We start from the raw sequence: 24,824 nt of genomic DNA, 5'->3' as shown, positions 1-24,824 counted from the left end.
TCCAGAAAACAAAAGGATGAAGTTTTCACAACCTGATGTAATTTGGTTTTGAAGCTATTAATTGATAAGTTTATAGTAAAAGGTTAAAAAATCTTGTTAAAGTATAACATACCAAATTCCAAATTTCCTAAAAGAAAATTTCAATGACTTCTTACTCAGAAAAGGATACAAGTTTGCCACATCGTATGGGCCTCTTATTTCTAAAGGCTAAAATAAAATGAACAAAAAATAGATATGAAAGAAGTTATTCGTAACATTTCAGTGACTTCATCTGCAGTAGGATGCTTAAGTATCTAAAAACAAGGAAGTCAACTGCATAAATTTCAGTCCTTATAATTTTGACGGGTTACTTACATTTTTGAAAATATAAAAGATCCCTGAAAAGCATTTTGCAACCATTTAAAGGAAAAACTATTTATATAAACAAAATTTGAAGCCCCAAAGGAATGGAGATAAATTTTACTCTTCACCAATTACAATGAGCAAATGCAATTAAAAACGAAAACATGCAATAAACCTTTATTACATGACTAATTTAACTTGAAAAGGGAAAAAATAAAGTACTTAATGCCAGACTTACCCTTTCAGCAGCACTAGATATAATTACATTCTACGAAATAGAAAGTAATCAATATTAATCTTAGATAAATGTCAAAAAATTGAAGTCTTATAATACAAATAACCAGTAATCAAGTTTTAACATAAATACCAACTTCTAAAGTTAAGGTAAATAAAGTGAAAGGATGAAAGACCTCATGTCAAACTAAAGGCAGCCTAAAATAAGAAACAGAACAAGAAGCCTTCCCAACAGTTCTTAGAAAAGATGCATTAGTTTAAAAAACTAGTTGAAAAGGTCATATAACCTTAATTCAACTCAATAATGACAACTGTATCTAGATGATTCTTTCACAGTAGGTAAACGGCCAATTCTTTACTGAAAGATAAAAACTTTCAATATAACTTTTCCCCCCTCATATTATTCTTCCTTAGGATAGTTTTCTTTCTCTTAAAACTTGCAGAGCTCATTGAAATGGGAGAATTTGTTGCTGTGCATTGAGAACTTTCTGCTTTAAGGATATGGGGTCAGCTTGATAACCCCAGTATATTAATAATAATAAACTGCTAGGTTTGAAAAATATCCTAAAATTATGGAGCCATACCTTTCCTTTGCAGACCTGCATCAAATTGAGGGCGTTGGAAATTGTGTACCTTCTCATTGTGGAGTCTTTGATAGCGGGGCTATAGACAAGTTCAAAGCCCACACCTCGGTCAATTGCCTTCACAGGAAATGAAGAAAATAACTGTTAAAGCTAAACACACACTGTCTTACTTTATTTTCACTGAACTTCCCCCTCACCTCACACCCCTCCCCCGCACTGCCCATCTCCTGCATGTCCAGGTACAGCCTTGAATAAAGGCGGATTTGTGCCCAAATGGCACCATCTACAGGAGAAGAAAACAGATCTGTGGCTCTGTCTCAACAGAGTTTATCTTAGCTGTGGGGAAGCTGACTTTATATAAACAGGAATCATCAAGAGGCTGAGGAGAGCAACGTCCCAGTGGGGTGGCAGAAGGGCTACTACTCCATGAATTATCAAAAGGAAACCGGAGATGTGTTCCCTACACGCAGGATAAACTGTTTGCAAACATAGTAAACCAAGTAATTTGACCCAAGAATGAAGAGACAAAGAAATGAGCTGAAAAACGTCCAAAGAACAGGAGTGGAACGCCTCTCGGGTAAGTCATTTATTATGCATATGTTGAAGGAAGAAACTAACGGGCCACAGTTGAGTGCCATGTGCTAGGCACTGTGCTAAGAGTCTTATGTATTTATTTAACCCCTACAATACCTTTAGAAGGCACTGTGGCAGAGACAGCTAACTGCCCCACTATCTCTTCTCTTCTCCCCTTTTTCTTTACTAACAGAGCCCCTGATCTTAAACGGGGCTCATGGATGCCTGGCAAAAAAGATGAAAGCAACCTGGGCCCTTGACAATTCTGCCAAGCTTACCATACTAGCTTGGCGTTTTACATGAGAAAAAGAAACTTCTTTCTTATTTAAGATGTTCTTAATAGGCAGGCATCCACAGGTAAGAAAACAGCCTGGAAGAAGTGGCAATGGGATCTACTATACTATGCAGCTTCCCTGATGAGTGATTCAAATCTTCATCCATTCACAACAGATAGGTTTTTAAGCCAGCTGTGCGTGGGAATGGGTGAGCAAAAGCTGACATGGTTCCTCTCTTGTAAGAGCTTCCAGTTTAGTGCAGGAGACCATCAAATAATTACACAAAAATACAAAACTTCCACTGTGCTAAGTGCCATCAAGAAGTCTGGGAGTGGGTGAGGAAGGACTTAATTAACTAGCAGAGAGAGGAGCATTTGCAGAGGGAGGGGGCAGTATGTGAAGAAGCTCTAGGGTTGGAGGAAGCATGTAGCATGTAGAGAAGGTCAAAGGCTGGAGAGGAGAGAATGAGGAGAGCCCTGTGGTGGGAGTGGGGGCTGAAGAGGATGGGAACTGCCAAACGGAGACAGAATTAATCTTAATAGCCACACGAAGCATCTAAGGATTTTAGCATGGAGGGGATAATCAGAGTCAGGACAGCAAAGTCGCTTGGTTTCAGTGGTCTTTCAAAGGAGCAAAGGAGGAAAAGCAGGCAAAGACCAGGCACTATGGTCCAAGTCTCTGCCTGGCAAACGATTTTCTATTTATTACCCAGAGGATGAGTTGGGACTGGTCCAGCTGTGACTGCTGGAGGTCTACTCCTGCGTGTTACAAGGACTGGAAAAACCTGTCTTCTTCAGATCTGGCAGTCCACCTTGATTTAATTCACATGTACTGGCAGATTCCTTCCACTTGCCCTTCCTGAACAAAGACTTCTTTTCTTCTGCCCCACCCCCCAATCTTCCCTTTCCTTAACTTTTCTGCCTGCCTTGAGGTGCCCAGAATTTATTTTAGATTGCCCTATATATATGATATTAGTTTAATTAGCATTTACATGCTATTTTCCACACTGCAACCTCCCCCTCTCCCCTCTTCAGACAACTTTTTCCTGCCTCCAATTCTTTGGCTTGTGTTAATTATATCTGGGAATGATGTCTGTTATGATACTCTTTGTGCCATAAATATATATCTCATTCTCCCTGCCTGACTTGTACACTTGAGAGCTGGTATCATGATACTTCTTTGTAACACAGAACTGTCTTTTATACAAAAAGCATTTAATATATTTATATTCTGAGTGAATAAATAGTAGCTTATGGAAAAGAGGTCATGTGATAATGCTGTTCACTATGGATTAGCCATCACAAAAGAAACCAGGGTTAACTTGGCAAACTGAAATTCACAGATAAACCAAAACATGTCCTTTAACCGTAGTCTCAACTATCCCCCTGGCTATTTCTCTTACCAAAACTACTAATTAGCCAAAGAGGCTTACTTACAGGTATTTCTTTTCCTCATCCCTCTAGTTGCTGAACTAAAACACAAGTCGGTAGGATGGAGAAGAGGGGACATAAAAGACGTGGATGACACACAGAACTAGGTGACCAGGTCCCAAAGAATTCTGGAAGATTTGCTGCCCCCTCCTTGGGGACCAGATCAAAATACAACTCCTTTTTTGGGGGTTGGAGAGGGTTAGATGGACATAATTACCCACTTAATTATTTTTTAAGAAAAAAGTTCTGATTCTGATCTTAGTACATTAATCAAATTCACTTTCAAGCTGAAAACTCTCAGAGAAACTGAAGATAATGTGCTACTGAAGGCTGTGAACATTTCTTTCATAACACCTTATTTAAAATTTTTAGACAGATGAAATACAGACTCATTACCTGAGCTCCTGCTTCTAAGCCCATTTTAATGTAAATTGCCTTAAGCTCATCACCTGATTGTTCCTAACAGCCTTTTCATAAAGAATGCCAGTGCCTGCCTGATTGGCTTTTGTCTGCATCTCTGACCAAAGGTTCTGGAATAGGCAGATGATTTCTTTACTAATGAGAAATAACAGTCATAACGATGCTACAAACCAAGAACAGGTGTGTGATATTTGAAAAGAAATGGTGGTGGTAAAATTCCAAGAACTAAGCAAAGCTTAAGAGAAAGAAGAGAGAAAGGAAATAGGGGGTTGATTACTGGGACAATACACAGATTCCCTGTTAATTTCATAAAAATTAGTTCTTTATTGAATTCGAAAGGATGATACTGTTGGTGTCATTCCTGGTTTCATTCTTTGAGACAGGTAACTTGTTCATATGATTCACAAATCAAGTAACATAAGAAAGCAAAAAAGCCTTCACTGTATCTCTGCTCCCACTTGCCCCACCCACACCTCCCATAATCACTTTCACTAACTTCTTGTGTCTTTTTCTAGCATTTCTTCATACAGATACAAGCAAATATGAATATATATTATTATTTTTCCTCTCTCTTACCCCAAAGGTAGCCTACTACATTCTGGTTCTGACTTGAAGGGTTTTCCACGTCAGCTCCTAACTTCAGCACTGCTTTACAGTTGCAGAGTGCTCCACTGCAGAGGTATGGCATTCACCCAAGCCTCTACTGATAGATTTTGGGTCGTTCCAGTCAATCTACAGCAAACACTAATTTTTTAGTGTTTTGGGGGATTGCTGGATATTATGGGTTCAATTGTTTCCCCCATAAAAGGTTATGTTGGGGTCCTAATCCTCAGTACCTTAGGATGTAACATTAATTGGCAATAGCGTCATTGTAAATGTAATTAGTTAAGATGAGGCCACACTGGGATAGGGCGGACCCCTAATCCAGTAGGACTGCTGTACTTATAAGATGATGGCCATGTGAAGACAGACAGGGAGAAAGAACATGTTGTAAAGACAGAGGTAGAGATCGGAGTTATGCAGTTGCAAGCCAAGGACCAGCAAAGATTGCCAGCAAACCATCAAAAGCTAGGAAGAGACAAAGAAGGACTCCCCTAAGGTTTCAGAGGGACCATAACCCCAATAATGTCCTGATTTCAGATGCCCAGTCTCCAGAACAGTGAGCCAATACACTTCTGTTAGTTTAAGCCACCCCATTTGTGGTACTTTGTTATGGTAGCCCCAGGAAAGTAATACACTAGGTCAGAGGGTAAAGCATTTATAATTTTGATAGTTGTTGCCAAATTACCCACTGCCCCATAAGGACTGTTCCAATTACACTGCTACCGTCAAAGTATGAGAATGCCTGCTTTCCCACAGCCTCACAAAAGTGTATCATCAAACTTCTGGGTTTGTGCCAATCAGATAGGTGATTTTAACGTGCATTTCTCTTAGCATGATGAATTTAAGCATCTTTTCATTTGTTAAAAGGCCATTTGTATTTCCTTTCCTGTGAAATGTCTTTTCCATATTCTTAATCCATTTTTTTAGATTGATCATCTCTCTCTTTTTTTTTAACCTTATCAATTTCTAGGAGCTCTTTATATATTACAGAGATTAGTCACCTGTCTATGATATAAGTGAAACTATTTCTACCAGTCTGTCATTAGTCCTTTTCACTTTGTTTCTGATGTTTTTTTTTTTTCTTGGCCACATTTTTTTGATGCTGACAGGTTTGCTGGCACTGCTCCAAGTACTGGATCAATAAAGTACTTAACATAGTTAGGTTCACAATATGTGTGATGAAAAATAAAGTTTATAGAGCACTCACACCCAACTCAAGGATATATGGCAAGATTCCTGGAACAACCTCACTGCTTCAGATACTATTTACTGGATTTCTCTCAGTGGGGACTAACTGGACCATGAAGACAGAAATGGATTAGGGTTAAAGGAAATGCTGAGGGGAAAACATCGGAAAGAGAGCATAAAACATACAATCACTGGAAATGGCTCAATAAACTTGAAGTTATTGTTGAATGGCACTAACACTGTAAAAAAAAAAATCAAAGGTGAAGATATGTGCTGCTTAAAAAAATTCTTCTCAAAGCCTGAATTCATAAAGATCATGTTTTAAAATATGAAATTATTCTGTGCGTAACAAAGAGCTCTGCTGTAAAGTAATTTTAAATAGCATTTCCCAGTGGGAAATGACAGCAGATTTAGAATCAAAGCTTAAGTACAAATCCCAAGTCAACCTTTGAGAGAGACATGTACCTGTTGTGAGCCACAAACTACCTGAGTCTCAATTCCATCACCTGCATCACAGAGGTAATTCACATCTACCCCACCCTAAAGCTGCTGGGCTAGAGCAGGTGTGAAAGTGCTTAAGCCTTAAAATGCTAAATAATTAGAAGCCATCTGGCTATTCAAGAAGAGGAGTTGAATTCAACTTTTTTGAAACCCAACTATTACATGATAAAATGATTCCCATACAACTTACTTAAGACTCCAGAGGAGGTTTGCAGGAGATTTTAGAGGGAATTAACATAATTGAAATTATGGTGCCCTAAGCATGTGGTGAAAATAACAAAAGGATTGAGAGCTGAAAGTTATACATAAGGAGTGCTTTGGTATGTTTTAGCTCCTGGGCCCTCCTTTATAATCCCAACCTTCTTTTTTTTTTTTTATAACTTTGTTGAGGGATCATTGACAAATAGAATGCATATATTTAAAGTCTACAACGTGATGATTTGATATACATATACTCTACACTGTAGAATGATTACTGGGATCAAGATAATTAACACATCCACCACCTGACATAGTTAACCATTTTTTTTGTTTTTTTGTTTGTTTTTTTGTGTGTGTGGTGATTGTGGTGAGAGTGCCTAGGATACTCTCTCAACTACTTTTGAGTTACAATACTGGACTATTAACTAGTCACCCACGCTGTACATTAGAGCCTCAGAACTTGTTCTTTTTTTAAGTGAAAATCTATACCCTTTGACCTACAATCCCAACCTTCTGAGCTGATAATTCGCACATGGCTTATGGCCTCTAGGTTAAAGGCTAATGAATTAAATACTTTAATGCTCCTATTTCTCACCATGCCATCCAAATTAAGATACCTATACAACTACTATTATTTACCCTGAACAATAAGGTGGACACTTTTTATTGTATGCTTCTAGCTTTTAATTTAATTTTAATTAATTTAACTTTTAATTCCAGTTTCTCTTAAATAAAAAAGAGGTGAATGAATTAATAGGGACTCTTCTGCTTCCTGACCAATTCACACAGCAGCCTACTTCTACACTAGACGAGGGCTAAAAATAATCCTGCACAGCCTTCCCTCTACTCCATCATCTAGTTTTTATTAAACAACATATGTAAAATGTTCATACCAGATTTTTAAAAAAGCAGACACTGTGTTAAGTACTGCCTATCCCTCTCACTTGTCAAATTTTTACTTTTCAGAATTCTTAAATTGAAAAATGTGGGAATGAAGCCAAAAATATCCATCAAAAAATAGCACCTTCAGGAACTTACAGATGGAATCAAAAGGTGCGCTGTCCTAGTGCTGCCGCCTCCAGTGCATCTCCTCCTCACGCCGCCCCAATGCCCCACCCCCCCTCACAGTGAATGCTGCCTGCCAAGCCCTGACAACCAGCTAAGGACTAACGGTTCACAGGATTTGGCTGTGTTCCCCAAGCTGTACCCAGACATGCAAAATTAGACATATACTCGTTCAACTGACAGATTTTAGGGAAGACCTCTTATAAGCAAGGTATTTGAGTAATGAAAAAAGGACCATGACACAGTTGGTGCTCTCTAGAAGCTCACAATCTGGGTTGGACAGCAGGGCACATTCCTAAGAAACCAATCAAAGGACGAAGCCAAAACAGCCACTGGGCAGCTTATCACTGTTGTGGGACATGAGGAATTATGTGCTGTGCACTGCTGTCTATTCCATGGACTTGGCCTTAGCATCACATGCACTATCTCCTCCCAGCCAAGGACACAGTATCGTATGTGGGTTTACTCAGGCAAAGCCATCTAGAAAATGGCCTTCCTAGTTCATTAAGGTGAAGAGAAAAGCAAAAAAGTTGTAAGTTTAGGAGCAACTTAAGGAGGGTGCCATCTACATGGAAAATGGATTGGCAGTGTGAAGCTGGCAAAAAGCTTTGGCAACCTTCTAGAGACAGACACTACTAGCTCTGGGGAGCAACAGCATGTGAGGCCAGTAAGACTGTCATAACCTTGGGAACTGTGTTAGTTTGAGCCTTTTATCATGGTAGCTGGGGCACATCGGAGACCTCATCGGATGGGGAGTCAACCAGGTCTGTCCCACCCCTGTGTCTGGAAAGCTGAACAGCTTCTCCTTCTTCATTTTACCACTTTTAACAACATGTATCTCCAATTCTAAAATGTGATGATTAAGGGTCTTTTTTTTTTAGTGTTTACTTATTTAAGTACTGGCAAGAATGTGGGGAAACAATGATTTGAGCTTAACCAATATTGTTATATGTTCAGGAGTACTCTCGTTATTGATCAGAAAAGAGCTGTTTTATAGTTTGCCCTTTAAATATATAACTTTAAAATTCTGAATACTTTTCAAGTACAGCTTTAGTAGCACACACTTAGGGGTAGAACACAAGCCATCTTAAATTTTTCCACACTGCATTCAATTTTTCCATACCATACAGATCATTTTCTCCTCTCACAGTATCTCCCTACTCTCAGCATCAAGCTAATTCCTTAGCAGTGGAGAAGGAAAACAAAAATTGAAGAACTTGTGATTCTACAGAGACAAAAGAATAGGGGAGTTATCTATCCTGAAAATCCATAAATTTTTAATTTTCCAATTCTGACAGGATTGGGGATGTAATCTAGATTGTCTGTCAAACCTTTTTTCTCCTTCAACAGCACTTCTTGAGAATGGGAGAGAGCTTTGGAAGCCTCTATTCAAAAGCATCCTAACTCCTCCCAGGATCTGGTTGTCAATGCAAATAGTTGACAGCTCTGCCAACCTTACAGCTCCCATTGTGAATCAATATCACTTTTATGATGGAGTAAGACATAAAAAGGTGTGACAGGTGGAAGATAAGGAGTAGAGGAAAACAAGAGAAATTACGAGAAAAATTCTATAGCAGAGGAAGGAGCACAAGATCTGTTGAATGCCTGGTCCCCCTCTTCGGTTATCATAAAGGTAACCTTGGGCTTTTGTGTGAGCCAGCACATTTCAATGCCAATTTTAATTTTGCAGAGACCACGCCTACCGTGCTTTCCAGGCCCTGCCCCCTCCAGTCCCTGCCACCCCACCTTCCCGTTTGCTGGTGCCTTGGGAACCCTCTCTCTATTTTGTCCTATGCCTTTCTTGGCTGCTCTGTCTCCTTAATGTTCAACATTCAGACTGTAAGTGTCCATCATTATTAGCTATCCTCTTAGGAAATTTCCTTCACAAATTTGAGCTTCTAAGGCCTTTCAAACACATCTTGGTAATTCACTGGATATTTTTTATTTTAAGCTTTCTTTTCTACGTTCAGTCAGCTTAGAAAAAAAAATCCTCTTTTTAAATTGCCTATTTATTACTAGCCTTTGTTTTTTCCCCTCTAAGAACAGCAGTTTCTTCTGCCCCTTTTCCAGTGTGTTAATGCACATGTAGAGATTCACATATAGAATGGAAACTGTGCCACTTACCACATTAATAGGGGGTCTTTTGAAGTAAAATGGTAGCTTCTCTGTTACAGTTATGCAGACTAAATCCACATCTAAATGTGTACAAGCAACCTGTCAAGAAGAAAAAAACAGGTAAAGCCAAAAGGAAAATTGGCACATGTTAAGAATGGGGTAGGGTCAAACGTGATACACAGAAATGTAAATAGATATGGCTCACTCCATAGGCATTACACGGTTCTGTGTTCAAATACATTTGTCCCTTTACAAAGTCAATGCTTAGCCATTCCTTCACATTTGGTTTGAATGGTTTAGCTGTAATCTAGCTGAAGCAGAGTGATATGTCTATAGACCATCTCAACAGATAGGGTCTAGAGACCCTCTAATTCATGGTCAGCTACATAAGGAGAGGTTGCTAAGAGAGGCTGAGTTTCTGGAAGGTTACTTCAGATTGTTCTAGAAAAAAGAAACTAACTGCTCTGAAATCCAAGAAAAAATAAATAAATAAGCCAAAAGGAATGTATGCATGGTCCACTTACTCCAGAAATTATTTATTTTTGTGCCAGTAATTGGCCCACGCCTGTGGCTCCTATCAGTCTATTGACTGGCCAAAGAAATATATGGCACTACTAATGGCATTTTGTTCAAATGCTAATAGAAACAGAGCATCTCCATAAATGGTCAAAGCAGAGCTGTTATAAATCAAATGACACTGAATGCATTTTTTTCAACTTTTAATTTCCCTTTCCTTTGTCCTCATTTTTGCTATTATTTGTTGATACTCTGCATTTACTTCCAAAAGAGATTTGAAGCCGCTTATAAAAAAAGACATGCAAGATAAAATAAATAGATAAGGAAATGAGCATAAAAGGAAAATCAGGGAAGGAACATAAAGCCAGGGAAAGGTTACTAGCATAACAGTGCAGGCCAAAAGACAGGGCTAGCAGCTGCATACCCGGCTCTCATTTTGCCATTATCTGATTTACAGCAATACAAGGAATTGGCTGTTTTGTACCATGACAAAAATAAGCCTTACTATCAATGCTGGTGTAATCAGGCTTGACAAACAAATCCAAGTTGCCAGGGTGGCTGTGCTGGCAAACTAACATCCGTGGCACGGACCAAGAGAAAGGGGTCAAGAGGGGGTGACAATGCCCCATAGGGTCAGCTCGACCTTCAGCAGTGACAGGAATGTCACATCTTATCCTTTCTCTTCAGAATCCCCACTTCAGTCGTTCCTACCCCCACCCCAGGGCTCCAGGAAGCAGGTAGTGATCAGGGGCTGCCTGGCTTTAAGACAGTCGTAGTAACTTAGTAAGCCTGGGAAGTAAGGCTGGTTTGGCAGAAACACTTGGCTCATAAAGAATCTGCCCCATCCCAACTGCTACAGCTGTCCAACTCATAAAAGAGTCATTGAAAATTTGATAAGAATGGATGAAGTAAAGGTCTGAATAGCAGATAAAACATAAAACACGCTCAGCTTCTGTTTGCCATTTTTAAACTACCAGATTAGCAAAGATCAAAAAGTTTAGCAATATACAGGTGACACAAAAGTAAATAAACAGGGACTCACAGGGTCTTTAAATCAGTACAGGGTCTTGAAAAGCATTTCAGCAATAGGTATCAAAATTTTATAAGCACACATCAGCAAATTCCTATAAGTATAGGAATGTATCCTATAGAGACTAGAAATGCATTCTATAGCCATATACCTTACAAATGCTTGAGGATATTGGTGAAAGGACGGTCGCTGCAACACCAATTACAAAAGTCTAGACACAACTAAACATCCCTCAATTTTACTTAAAAAAATTATGGCCCCTTTATGCAAGAGAATATGCTGACTCCTTAAACGGAATGAGGTACCTCTCTAGTGGATATTATGGAACCATCTCCGAGATATACTGCCAGGTGAAAAAACCTGGTATTAGGAAGGAAGGAGAGGAAGAGGAGAATGAAGAAAGGAAGGAAGGACTAGGTAAAAATACTTCTGAAAAGAAACACAAGAACTGCTAGCAGTGGTTGCCTCTGGGGAAAAGGGAGAGAGCGTTTTGGGTGGGAGGAAGGTGTACTTTTCAGTGCATACCTCTTTGCACTGTTTCAATTCATTATTACAAACACAAATTATTTTTCATTTCAAAAAGCTGATTCATTTCTTAAAAGCCTGTTAAACATTCTTCCCCAGAGTAAAGCTAAATTAGGTTACTTTTTTATTTATGTATTGCTCCTTTTTTCCCTCTTTTATATAACAGTAGCTAATTAAAAAATATCCCTTGTGCTGCTTTAAGTACATGCATTATAATAAACTTTCAGTTACAAAGGATGGCTCCACTTGGCTCCCTCTGACACCTCAGACTTAAAATGTTTCAAACCGAATTCTTTTGTTATTTAGCTTTCTATTAATCCAAATGTTCAACTGATACATTTAGATAACTATAAAATAAGAGCTAATGTTCACACCATAATGAAATGCTTTCTAAATCATTAAAAAATATTAAATTACGTCCAAATATATTTGTGGTTGAGAATTTGATTATAGTGGTTTTGGCAGGTTGTATATGAATTCATATCAATTGTTCTTAACCTTTTCTTTGGCCAAGGATTCCTATGAGGATTTAAGGAAGGTATTCCCCAAACTGCACATATACACACATACATTTATCTTTGATTTTATGGAACAAGCGGAATAAGAGAAGGGGGTTCAGTCTCCCCCAACTCCCCTTCATGGATGTCAGGTTAGTACATTCTAATATTTTATTCAAGGGAGAGCCAGGCTTGACCAGGGAAAAAAGAGATGCCCGTAAATGGGGCCTCCCAAACTAAACTGTTTTAAGAAAAAAAACAAACCTCCCTGAAGAATTTATTTAAAATGGAGATTACCAGGCCCTACTCTCAGCAGTAAATTCAGTAAGCAGGGTCTAATAACCTGCAATTTAACAAGGTTTCCTGGGAAATCTGACACCAGTGGAGCCAGAGCATACCTTAAAAAGAACTGCCTTGAAAGATACGCCTTTTCAGTAGCCTCAGGTGTTAGCAGCATATACTACAATATGCTCTGCAAACAGTAAGGCATGGATTTTGGAAGCAGGAAGAAAACAGAACTTCTATTTTCATTTATTTTTAATTCCTTCCCTTAAAATGTTTTGTTCAGTGTGTGTATATTATTTCATAAAGCACACTGATATAATGGAGCATGCAAATAATTTTTTTATTGGAGTATAATTGCTTTACACTGGTGTGTTAGTTTCTGCTTTATAACAAAGTGAATCAGTTATACATATACATATATCCCCATATCTCTTCCCTCTTGCTTCTCCCTCCCTCCCTCCTTCCCTATCCCACCCTTCTAACTGGTCACAAAGCACCGAGCTGATCTCCCTGTGCTATGCGACTGCTTCTCACTAGCTATCTATTTTACATTTGGTAGTGTATATATGTCCATGTCACTCTCTCACCTTGTCCCAGCTTACCCTTCCCCCTCCCCGTGTCAAGTCCATTCTCTAGTAGGTCTGCATCTTTATCCCTGTCTTGTCCCTAGGTTCTTCATGACTTTTTTTTTTTTTTTAGATTCCATATATATGTGTTAGCATACGGTATTTGTTTTTCTCTTTCTGACTTACTTCACTCTGTATGACAGACTCTAGGTCCATCCCCCTCACTACAAATAACTCAATTTTGTTTATTTTTATGGCTGAGTAATATTCCATTGTATATATGTGCCACATCTTCTTTATCCATTCCTCTGTCGATGGACACTTAGGTTACTTCCATGTCGTGGCTATTGTAAATAGTGCTGCAGTGAACATTGTAGTACATGACTCTTTTTGAATTATGGTTTTCTCAGGGTATATGCCCAGTAGTGGGATTACTGGGTCATATGGTAGTTCTGTTTTTAGTTTTTTAAGGAACCTCCATACTGTTCTCCATAGTGGCTGTATCAATTTACATTCCCACCAACAGTGCAAAAGGGTTCCCCTTTCTCCACATCCTCTCCAGCATTTATTGTTTGTAGATTTTTTGATGATGGCCATTCTGACCGGTGTGAGACGATATCTCATTGTAGTTTTGATTTGCATTTCTCTAATGATTAATGATGTTGAGCATTCTTTCATGTGTTTGTTGGCAATCTGTGTATCTTCTTTCGAGAAATGTCTATTTAGGTCTTCTGCCCATTTTTGGATTGGGTTGTTTTTTTGATATTGAGCTGCATAAAGCTGCTTGTAAATTTTGGAGATGAATCCTTTGTCAGGTGCTTCATTTGGAAATATTTTCTCCCATTCTGAGGGTTATCTTTTTGTCTTGTTTACGGTTTTCTTTGCTGTGCAAAAAGCTTTTAAGTTTCATTAGGTCCCATTTGTTTATTTTTGTTTTTATTTCCATTTCTCTAGGAGGTGGGTCAAGAAGGACCTTGCTGTGATTTATGTCATAGAGTGTTCTGCCTATGTTTTCCTCTAAGAGTTTTATAGTGTCTGGCCTTACATTTAGGTCTTTAATCCATTTTGAGTCTATTTTTGTGTATGGTATTAGGGAGTGTTCTAATTTCATTCTTTTACATGTAGCTGTCCAGTTTTCCCAGCACCACTTATTGAAGAGGCTGTCTTTTCTCCATTGTATATTCTTGCCTCCTTTATCAAAGATAAGGTGACCATATGTGTGTGGGTTTATCTCTGGGCTTTCTATCATGTTCCACTGATCTGTATTTGTTTTTGTGCCAGTACCATACTGTTTTGATTATTGTAGCTTTGTACTATAGTCTGAAGTCCAGGAGCCTGATTCCTCCAGCTCCGTTTTTCTTTCTCAAGATTGCTTTGGCTATTCGGGGTCTTTTGTGTTTCCATACAAGTTATGAAATTACATGCAAATAATTTAAAAGAAAATAAACATACACATATTGGGGATGTCGGATCACTATTTTTTTTAATTGATACAGTACACACTCAAGGTAGTTTGGAGACCATTGGACTAAATAACCTGAATTCTCCTCACCCTGTCTTGTCCTGAATGGGAGTAACAATGGAAAAGAATATGAAGAAGAATATATATGTCTGTAACTGATTCACTTTGCTGTACAGAAGAAATTAACATAACATTGTAAATCAACTGTACTTCAATAAAAATTTTTTAAAAAATCCTAAATGGGAATAACTAACTCAGAAGCTCCTGAAACTTCTATGTATCTCTCTCTCTCAAATTCCACCATCACCTCCATCCTAAGAAGCCCCAGCCAATGGAATCTGCTTACAGTCTTTCATCTTTGCCTTATCCCCTGGGGTAACTATGGAGAAAAAGGATTTATCTATGAGATATCTTCCAGATACTCTGAGTGGAAAAGAGTATGTTATTTCCCATGGAAACAACTCCATTTAAGGTGGTTAGATTTTATACTACTAATTGTTAACATGTGTATAGGAATGCTTTTATAACTCATTTTGGAGACCTTAGTTACAGAATATCATATCTACGGACACTTGTTTACATTCTAGATAATCAACTTACAAACCAAACAAATAAAATCACTTAACAGAACATAACCTGTTAAGCAACAAACTGCTTGCATCTGACCCAATTCCAAACCATGATATGCTTACAAAAGCTTTATAATTAAAAGAAAAAAGTCTTTTTAAATTGATTTTCTATATGAAACAGGGAGAATGTCAACTTCAACTGAATCTTAAAGGATGGGTAAGATTTGGAAAGATAAGATGTTCTGATTTTAAAAACTGTTTTCTCTGCAGTCAATTCCAAACAAATACTCTGTCAATTATTTATAGCTTTCTTCCATCTTCCAGAGTATTTCTGACTGTTCCACCCATCATCATGAATTATGTGTTCACAGTTTTGAATTAAAACTTGTGAATAATCTGAGAAAAACAAGTAATAAGATAAATTAACTAAATCAAATTATAATGTATTCTAAGACTCCAAAGTCCTATCTCTATGACATAACTACCTTAAGTTTAGAGCAAATCATTGAGCCTAAGTCTCAATTTTCTCTTCTACAAAATGGGGATAATAATAGGCCTTTGTCCCAATTATCCCCAGGATTGTTGTTTTCTCTAATCACCAGTAAATGGCTATGGAAATTTTAAGTTGTATGCTCTTCAAAATCCATTTGAAAAACAAGTGTACAATAAAAAACTGGGTACACTACCAACTTTTAGTCTACAGTATAAGTGAGTTGTTAATATTTAATAACAAAACTAAATTGCTGTTTAATAAATTTGGACATATCCATGGTCCATCTTAGGGTTTCAGCACTGAATTAGAACCCCTGTGGAACTTAAAAAAAGATACCCAAACTCAACCCCAAACCTACTGGATCAGAATCTCCAACAGTGGAGATCTGAACGTGCCTGATTTTAAAAGGTTCCACAGGGGTCTCTGATGACTAAGAACTACTCAATCCTACTCCCCGTTTTTCTGAAATGAAATTCTTGAGAATTACTATAATTGAGCATTTTAGAAAAGGAGTCACCCAAAAACAGGAATTCACAGATAACTTGTACTATTTCTCTGCATTAATACAGTAAGTCCCCTACATACAAACCTTCAAATTACGAACTTTCAAAGATGCAAACGTGCCCCTGTATGTCAGCTGTTGTACTGTAGTACTGTACTTTTCAAGGTACTGTACTGTAAGATTAAAAATGTTTTTATTTTTTGTGTTTGTTAGTTTTTTATGTATTATTTGTGTGAAAAGTATTATAAATCTATTACAGTACAGTACTATATAGCCGATTGTGTTAGTTGGGTACCTAGGCTAACTTTGTTGGACTTATAAACAAATTGGACTTACGAATGACGGAGCTCATTCGTATATAGGGTACTTACTGTATAAACAATTAAGAATTGTTAATGTGCCTTGAAAATGAAATTTGCCACATACGAGTCTCCTTAGTCAGCAACTCCATCTACTGGATAAACTTAGGGAAAATCTTATAATTTTAGAACGGACTTTGCTTAAAAGCAAATTATGCTGTAAAAGTAAAACATCAAAGACCAGTGCTTTCTTCCCCCCCCCCATAATATCCCTTTAGTGGATACACTTTTGGTAGATGGCTACCTAAATAAAGACAACATTCCAGACTTCTTAAGGAGCTATACCTCACTTTACACAGTAAAACATATTCCTGAAAAACTATATTACATTTGATTTTTTCTTTTCTGTGATCACTTACAATGCCCAGTGTGTTCTGTCTCAAGTTGACAAAATGACCATACACATTAAACAATTTTCCTTCCTGAAAAGTCATAGAAATGGCCATTTGAAAAGGACAAAAGAAATTAAATTCATAAAGGTTCTCTTATACAAAAAGGAATAGTATCAGCAGATGGTTGCTTCTGAAGGATTTCTAGAAGACCAAAGGCTGATAAGATCATGCTGGCATATGGACCACACCTCAGAGCACACAAACGGGAAAGCTAAAACAGAGAAGGGATCTTCTATGCCACAGTAGAACCTTGCTCCCTTCTTCTGTCACAGGCAGCAGCGAATAGTAAGAAGGGCAGAAACTGAAGCGCTTTTAGAGCTAGAAAGAGATGGACCATCATTTACCTAAGAGAAGTTTCAAACGAATGAATGAAGCAGAGATAAAGAAACAGAAGAAAACTTGATGGACTCTTTTAATCTCAGCCCATCAAATATCTAGCAGAATAAATAAAACAAAACAAAATATGTCACCCAAATACACCCTTGTGCAATTCCAGAACACCAAGTATAAATGAAAAATCCTCAAAGTTTCCAGATGAGATGATACAGGTCACCTACAAAGGTATAACATCAAACTTCTTATATAAAATAATGAGTACCATTTTCTTTTACTGTTACTTACATGAAAAAGTTTTTCTGTCTTTGGAAAAACTGCAACGATATCATACAGCCGGACTCTTGAAGAAGTTGCTCTCTAGTAATATAAAAAGAATGTTACCATACAACAACAAATGCATATGGAATTCTGACTAATGTCCTGGCTGCACTTATATTTCAATCGTGTAACACTTCTAATATGCCACTGACATTTCTGCTCTGCTTTGTATGTTGTCAGAAAAGACCTCCTCAGCACATGAGACTCCAGATACCAACTTCCATCCCACCAAGGAGGAAGGAATCATCCTCCTTCCTTCCTTCCCACATTGTTATGCTTTAACTGTGTACCAAACATTTTGTTTGAGATAGAAAAATCAAATTAGATAGCTGCTGCTCTTACAAGCTAGTGGAGAGCTTGCCAGAAATTTACTGAGCACCTGCTGTGTGTGGGGCACTGGGGATACAAAATCACTTAAGGCATATGTCTGTTCTCAGTGGAACTCACCATTTTTTGGTAAGATAAGAAATACACGTGACTAAGTGTGATGTGATTAGGTTCACAATGAGAATACTGTTAAATACAAATTAAACTGCTAAGCATGCAAGAAAATACCCGAGAGTCCTAAGACAGGAGAAATTTATCCGTTAAAGGTTGTTTATAAAAGAAAGTCTCAAACTTATATGTGTATGCATGTGAAAAGGCTGGAAAAATATATATTCAAGAGTACAATCTCTGAGTGATGAGATATGGGATATTTCTTCTTCGCCTGTTGGCACCTTTAAAATTTTTTACCTCTTATTCTGTAAAAAGAAAAGGCATGATAAAAATTAGAAGAGGAAAGAGATAGGCTGAAGAGAAGCAGCAGGTACTGTGCTTGAGCAGGTAAGAAAACCTGCTGGGCAGATGTATGCTGAGACAGGGCAGGCTCCAGGTCTCAGAAAAAGTCAGGATCCAGGACTCTTTGTCCTCTGCTTGCCCACTCCCATCTGGGATGTGGACAAATAGGGGCCACCAGGATGTTCATGATAACAAGAGAAAATCAAACTCTTTGTGACCATAAAAAGTCAGCTCCATTTATGTCTCCCTGGGCTTAGATAACCAGAATGCTGCCTGCAGTTGTATAAAATCCCAAAATTTGGCTTTCTGTAATTTCTTTAGCAATGCTAATGTTAGAAAGGAGGCCAGCCCTTCCTTGATTACTCCTGTTCTATGATAGAGGAGGCCATTCCAGCTAAAGATGAAACAGCTCACCTTCTGAGAGATCTCACTTTCTCTCTCCCTCACTGGACCCATCCCATCAGCACCAGGCATTCTCAAGTCTCCATCTAACAAACAAAATCTAGACAGCAGGTTCTCATCCACCAGCCTCCCTATGCCTTCTGTTCCTCCACAGAAGCAATTTTCTCAAGCAAAGTCCGCAGCACACACTGGCTGCATGTTCTCACGTCCCTAACATTTCCGTGGAAATGGCTTTTACTAAGGCAACCAATGACCTCCACGTCATTAGGAGACTTGCCCATTCAACACGTTTTAGCCCTTCTCTGACTTAACTACTTCGGCACCTTGATGCTGCTGAGCCTTCTCACATTCCTCGTTGTCCACCTACTTCTCAGACAGTCCTGCCTCAGTCTCTAATCCTAGCTCATCCCTCATCTTTTACTCCACCATTAAATACCGAATTTCCTCAGGGCTCTGTCCTAGACCTTCTCTTCCCACATATTTTTACCAAGGAGTCTCATGATTTCAATTACTCTCTACAGGGTGACCACTTCCAAATCAGTATCTTTAATTAGGGTCCCTCTTCTGAGGGTCACACCTTTTTTTCCAACCCCCCATTTGACAAGCTCCACTGGAACTCTCACAATAACCCATCACGTCTGAAACATGATGATCTAAACTTACTTCTCTTTCTATGTCCCATCTCAGGAAATGGTACCATCTACTTACCTGGCTGCTCAGGCCAAGGCAGGGAGTCATCGCCTTCTATCCAATCAACAAATCCATCCAAATCCTGTCAATCCTCCCCTCTCCCCCAGCCCCAGTGCCTCTTAAATCCCCTCCTTTATCCCTTCTAATCTATTCTCTATAATGCAAACTTCATAATTGTATTCCCTTGGTTAAAACCTTCAAAGGCTTCTTCTAATTGCTCACCCAGACCCACCTCCCTAACCGCATCCCAGGATAGACAGCTCATCAGGCTCAACTCAACTGGTGTTTCATTTTCCAGAATGCACCATGTTTCTTCTTGGATTCAGGACCTTGCATAATCCATCCTGTCTGTGGGAACATTCTCTCCCTCACTTGGCACCTATAACACTGATTCTTCTGGCCCCTGTTTGAACATCAGTTTCCTCGGTGGGCCTCCTGTTGCACATTCCCAGGACATTCCTTATTTGCTACCTCCCACTTTTTAAACATTCCTCCCATTTTAATTTATTTTTAATTTTTAATTTTTTTGCAATACGAGGGCCTCTCACTGTTGTGGCCTCTCCCATTGCGGAGCACAGGCTCCGGACGCACAGGCTCAGCGGCCATGGCTCACGGGCCCAGCTGCTCTGCGGCATGTGGGATCCTTCCGGACTGGGGCACGAACCCATGTCCCTTGCATCGGCAGGCCGACGCTCAACCACTGCGCCACCAGGGAAGCCCCCCTCCCATTTTTAAAAGGATTGTGTCTGTATTATTCATAGCAATATCCCCAGTACCCACCTATGTCTACTTCATGTAAGTTCAATGAATACCACTTGCTGAAAGATTCTTTAATTGTGGTATTCTTATACATGTGCCATGAGTAGAAGAGATTCTGTTATACTATGTGAATTCTGAGCTAAGGAGAGCAGTCAAGTGTCACACGCTGGGGGTCGGGGGAGATAGAATGGGAGGAGTTGGAAAAACAACAGTATTCAGCAGAAATCAATACAACTTACAAGGCCAAGAGAGAAGAAAAACAACTAACCTACCAAAACATTGCAGTGAGATGGATCCGAAACGATAATTGTCAGTCTAGTTAAAATCTTAATTGGTTTTGATTTTCCCTGTAATCAAAAAAGCACAAAATAGAAATGACTGATTTTCCTCCTTAGCAGTGGAAAGTACTCATTAAAAGGTACTAACAATAAAAGATAATGAAGATCAGTAAAACCTAGTCCTCACTCTCAAGGAATTTATAATACAGGTGTACCTAGTTTTATTGTGTTTTGCTTTGTTGTGCTTCACTGATATTGCATTTTTTACAAATTAAAGGGTGGCGGCAACCCTGTGTTGAGCAAGTCTATTGGCACCATTTTCCAACAGCATTTGCTCACTTCATGTCTCTGTGTCATATTTTGGTAATTCTCCCAGTATTTCACACTTTTTCATTATTTTCATATTTGTTATGGTGATCTATGATCAATGCGAACCGGGGCCCTCACAATGGAAGTGCTGAGTGCTAACCACTGGACTGCCAGGGAATTCCCTGATCACTGATATTTGATGGTACTATTGTAATTGTTTTCAGTGAAAAAAACCATACCCATATAAGACATCGAACTTAATCAACTGCTGAAACGACAACGAAGGATTCAGAATATTATATAAACTTAGTTGATAAAGCAGTGGCAGGGTATGAGAAGACTAACTCCAATTCTGAAAGATCTGCTGTGGGTAAAATACTATCAAACAGCGTTGCATGCTACAGAGAAATCATAGTGAAAGGAAGAGTCCATTCATGCAGCAAACTCACTGTTGTCTTATTTTAAGAAACTGCTGCAGCCAGCCCAACCTTCAGAAACCACCACCCTGATCGGTCAGCAGCCTTCAGCACTGAGGCAAGACCCTCCACGGGCAAAAAGATTACAACTTGCTGAAGACTGAGACGACGGTGAGCATTTTTAAGCAATAAAATATTTTAAAATTAAGGTATATACATTGATTTTTTTTTTTTTAGACATAATGCTACTTCACACTTATTGAACTACAGTACAATGTAAGCGTACATTTAATATGCACCAGGAAACCAAAACATTCGTGTGACTCGCTTTATTGTGGTGGTCTGGAACCAGACCTACAATATCTCTGAGGTATACCTGTACAGCCAGAGAAAAAGAGATGTACATAATGTTTCGTGGAAGAGCTGAGTCTTCATGGAAAGCTAAGACTAGTAGACAGAGGAAGGGGCAGTACAGATTAGAGAACCACATATATGACTGGGCATGTCTGAGCTGGATGAATAAGTACTATGTTTCTTAAACAAAACACTTACCTGTACAATCGGCAAAGTTGTAAAGAGTTCAGAAACAGCTACTGGTTTTTCAATTTCCTACAACAAAGAAGAATATTTCTTAAGAAAAGCTAATTTCTGGCACTCAGAAACACTAAGTAAGTTGTGTGTGCGCATGTGTGTGTTTTTAATGAAGAAAAGCTAAAGCAGAGAAGCAGCTGAGAACGCCAATGGATACGAGGGATGAACGATAGTTTTTAGAATGAAACAATCTGTAAGGAACAGTTGTTGGCCTAAAGGGAGATATACACATTTACTAGTATGTTTGGGAGGGAAATCAATTAGTAATGAGTCCATGACAGTACAATAAAAAAGATTAAATATTGTGATTACAGTCTAATGAATAACAAGGCACTTTTAAGAAGTTATTGAAAGTTACTTAACATCAAATCAACTTTAAGAATCCTTATACCATGCCCTAGCACTTCACAAAAAACTATCATTTGTACAAATAGGCATCAGCTCAACTATTAACATTAAAATAAGATAATGCACAAAGAGTGCTCGTCTGTAGCTTCAATATTACCAATATACACAAAGTAACTATAAATGCTGGTTATTATTAACTTAAGAAATTGTATTTTACCTGTTTCTTTTCCTTAAATTCAACAACATGATTGATGGCAACAACTGAATAGCCCACTGAAAAGAAAAATTGAACATTCTTGTTAAATACAACAACCTCTTTTACACATAAGCTCATCCCAATTCATGTCAAGACTAGAAGGTAGTAAGAAGAATGGTTATGGGCTCTGGAGTCAGACGGCCCATTTTCAAATCTTTGCATTACTACCTAGAAGTTACTTAACCTTAAGTTTCAAGTTCTTCGTCTGCCAAATGGTGATAATAACAGAACTCACCTTATACGACTGGCAGAATTCAATGAGATAACACGCAAAGGATGTTTTAGAACAGTGGCTGGCACAGAGTCAGGGCTTTGTTTGACTTTGGTGGTGTATTATTAGCATTATACCAAAGACACTTTGCGCAACTCCTTTAAACCATCATTCTCCTTCGTGTCCTTTTGTTCATTTTCATCCCATCACGTGTATACTTTTTCACCTTCATTCTTACTCGTTTCTTTTGCTTTTTACCCTTTCTACTTCAAAGGCCCTTTTGCTAAGGAGAAATGTAGTAACGACTCCCTCACACCACTGTCCACATACGCCTTTGAGCTACCCACCAAGAGACTGGGAACTCTTTGAAGCCAGGGCCTTGCTTTATCAGCCTCAACACAGCCCTGTTTTAGACATGCGGACTATCAAAAACATGCCTAAATCATGACTCCAATCTTTAAGTTATTTAAACACCAAGGGGAACAACAGGATATTAATATTAAAAGATAATGCATATTAATGCCAAAATAGTGGTCCCCCCTCTCATTAGTTTGTCCAGTTTCCTTCTTTTCTTCCTCCCTCAATTATTTACCGAGCAACCATTACTTAACAGGCCCTGTAGAAACCTCTTTATTTTTAACTCCCTCTATTCCCACGTAGACATTTTACAGTCTAAGGAAAGAGACAGCAGTCGCGATTAACTCCAGTAATTAAAATGGGGGTCTTAACTCTCAGAGCTTTTGCTTCCCTTGGATTCAAATATGAGTAACATTCTGGCATTTTGGCCATGCTGCTCCCCTCTCACTCTCCTAGTATGTCCTCCGCCCCCACCAACCCTCCCTCTACATAATATAATTCAAACACTCGCGACCCCATGTCCCTCCCTCACTTCTCGGACCCATAGGTGCACCAGCTTCCTGCATTTGAGTGTCAGAACACTGTCGTGAGACGCAGGAAGGGGCGATGTTAAAAGCACTGACGTAGGAGACTATACTTGGAAGCCCTGGCTTCTGCCATCCATCAGCTGTGGGGCCCTATGCAAATTCCCCGCCCTGTCAGGGCCTCAGTTTCCTCAATTCGCAAGAAATAAGGAGCTAGACTGGGTAACAGCTCCCCAGTGCTTTCGAGTTTCCCGCGCCCAGGATCAGAACTACACCGCAGGGGCCTCAGCTTCCAGGGACAGCCGGGAGACCCCATGAGACGGGAACGAGGCCCGCCCGGGTCCCTCCCGAGCGTGGCCTGACAGTCTGGGGGGACAGAGAGACTGGGCAGGCACCGCGGCCCGCGAAGCCGGGGAGACTCACAGTGAGCAGCATTCTCCACTAGCCCGCGCAGCGCCTTCAGGTCGGAACCCGCCCGCAGATCCAAATCCGCAAACGCCGCCATGGCGAAATCACGTGATGGCCGCGCGCCTATCTGCGCAGCCGCCGGGCCCGCCCCCTCGGGCATGCCGGGAATTGCAGTTTACCTGCGCGGTCTGCCCCCACCCCCCACCCCCCTCCCGTGGACTAAGATTAGCAGGTTCCTCGCTCGCCTTCAAGTACCGGCAGAAATGAGTGTGTGGGAATCTACAGCCTCACTTCAATCCTTCTTCGTCTTCTTCCGAATGAGAATGTTTGGTTTCTCCCGGAGGAGTTCACATCTTCCACCGTTCCTCCTATGAAATAATGTAGAAAGTGATTCTTTCAAAATGTACGTATACAGCATTTATTGAGCGCCTACCGTGAGCCAAACCCTTTTGCTTAGGGCCGGAAACGCTTAAAAAGTAGTAGGGAACCCGTTTTTCTTTCCCTCCCCTAAAGTCCATTCCGTTGTTTATAAAATGGACTTAACGGGGAAATGGAGAAACTGACCTAAAAGAGGACTGCCGGAGAAAAAGGTCTTTTTGCCCAATCACAACTGGCGGTGCCACAGCACGCTACTCTTTCTTACAGTCAACGCTCTCAGCCACGAGATGACAGGGTTCTCTCAAGGATGAGCGGTTAGCTCCAACGCTGGTTTAGCCAAAAACCGGTTAGACAAGGAGGGGCAAAATTAAAATGTTTTACAGTTTTCCATCTAAGAAATGTACAATCAAATCCCATACATTTGATGTTTCCGCATTTTTGAACTTCGTGTAAATGAACTCTTCTTAAAGATTGATAAATCAGTGATCCGAGAACATAAAACTGTGGAACTATAGTTTACATCAGTGCTTCTCAAACGTCTGTGATGAAGGGCCAGGTCGCTGCCGCCCCCCGCCCCCCCCAATTCTTCTAGGACCAGTACATGGTCCATTGTGCATTACCAATAGGCAGATGTGTCCTCAAAAGACCAATCTAACATCTGAACTGCTCTGTACTCAGCTGAATAAGAAGAGTCCACTAACTGGGGGCTTGGGCATCCAGACAATGCCTAATGGCT

The 24,824-nt window shown here is 39.4% G+C and overlaps 1 protein-coding gene across 5 annotated transcripts in view; it reads right to left on the bottom strand.

The window, feature by feature from the left end:
• RPP30 (ribonuclease P/MRP subunit p30) overlaps nucleotides 1-23,827 on the bottom strand; it is a 72,951-nt gene extending 49,124 nt beyond the window's left edge. For 3 of the 5 annotated variants that reach the window (XR_003790528.1, XR_003790526.1, XR_003790527.1), the window contains exons 1-9: nucleotides 23,726-23,813; nucleotides 22,172-22,227; nucleotides 21,568-21,624; nucleotides 20,285-20,359; nucleotides 17,349-17,420; nucleotides 9,541-9,630; nucleotides 1,161-1,277; nucleotides 581-610; nucleotides 170-207 (exon numbers count right to left, since the gene is read on the bottom strand). Coding sequence is in view for 2 of the 5 variants with exons in the window: in XM_029200970.1 (XP_029056803.1) it covers nucleotides 170-207; nucleotides 581-610; nucleotides 1,161-1,277; nucleotides 9,541-9,630; nucleotides 17,349-17,420; nucleotides 20,285-20,359; nucleotides 21,568-21,624; nucleotides 22,172-22,227; nucleotides 23,726-23,807 (617 nt within the window). In the remaining 3 variants the exon portion in view is untranslated. Of the gene's footprint in view, nucleotides 1-169; nucleotides 208-580; nucleotides 611-1,160; nucleotides 1,278-9,540; nucleotides 9,631-17,348; nucleotides 17,421-20,284; nucleotides 20,360-21,567; nucleotides 21,625-22,171; nucleotides 22,228-23,725 lie in introns of all 5 variants that reach the window. The other 2 variants (XM_029200970.1, XM_029200971.1) reach the window with 2 other exon arrangements.
• Between the last annotated feature and the right edge of the window lie 997 nt (nucleotides 23,828-24,824).

This window comes from Monodon monoceros, unplaced genomic scaffold (assembly GCF_005190385.1).
Source record: "Monodon monoceros isolate NGI ecotype Baffin Bay Population unplaced genomic scaffold, NGI_Narwhal_1 Super_Scaffold_4, whole genome shotgun sequence".
NCBI classification, from domain to species: Eukaryota; Metazoa; Chordata; class Mammalia; order Artiodactyla; family Monodontidae; genus Monodon; species Monodon monoceros.
Note: the sequence above shows the minus strand (reverse complement) of the source record. Positions and strands in the feature narration are given on the sequence as shown.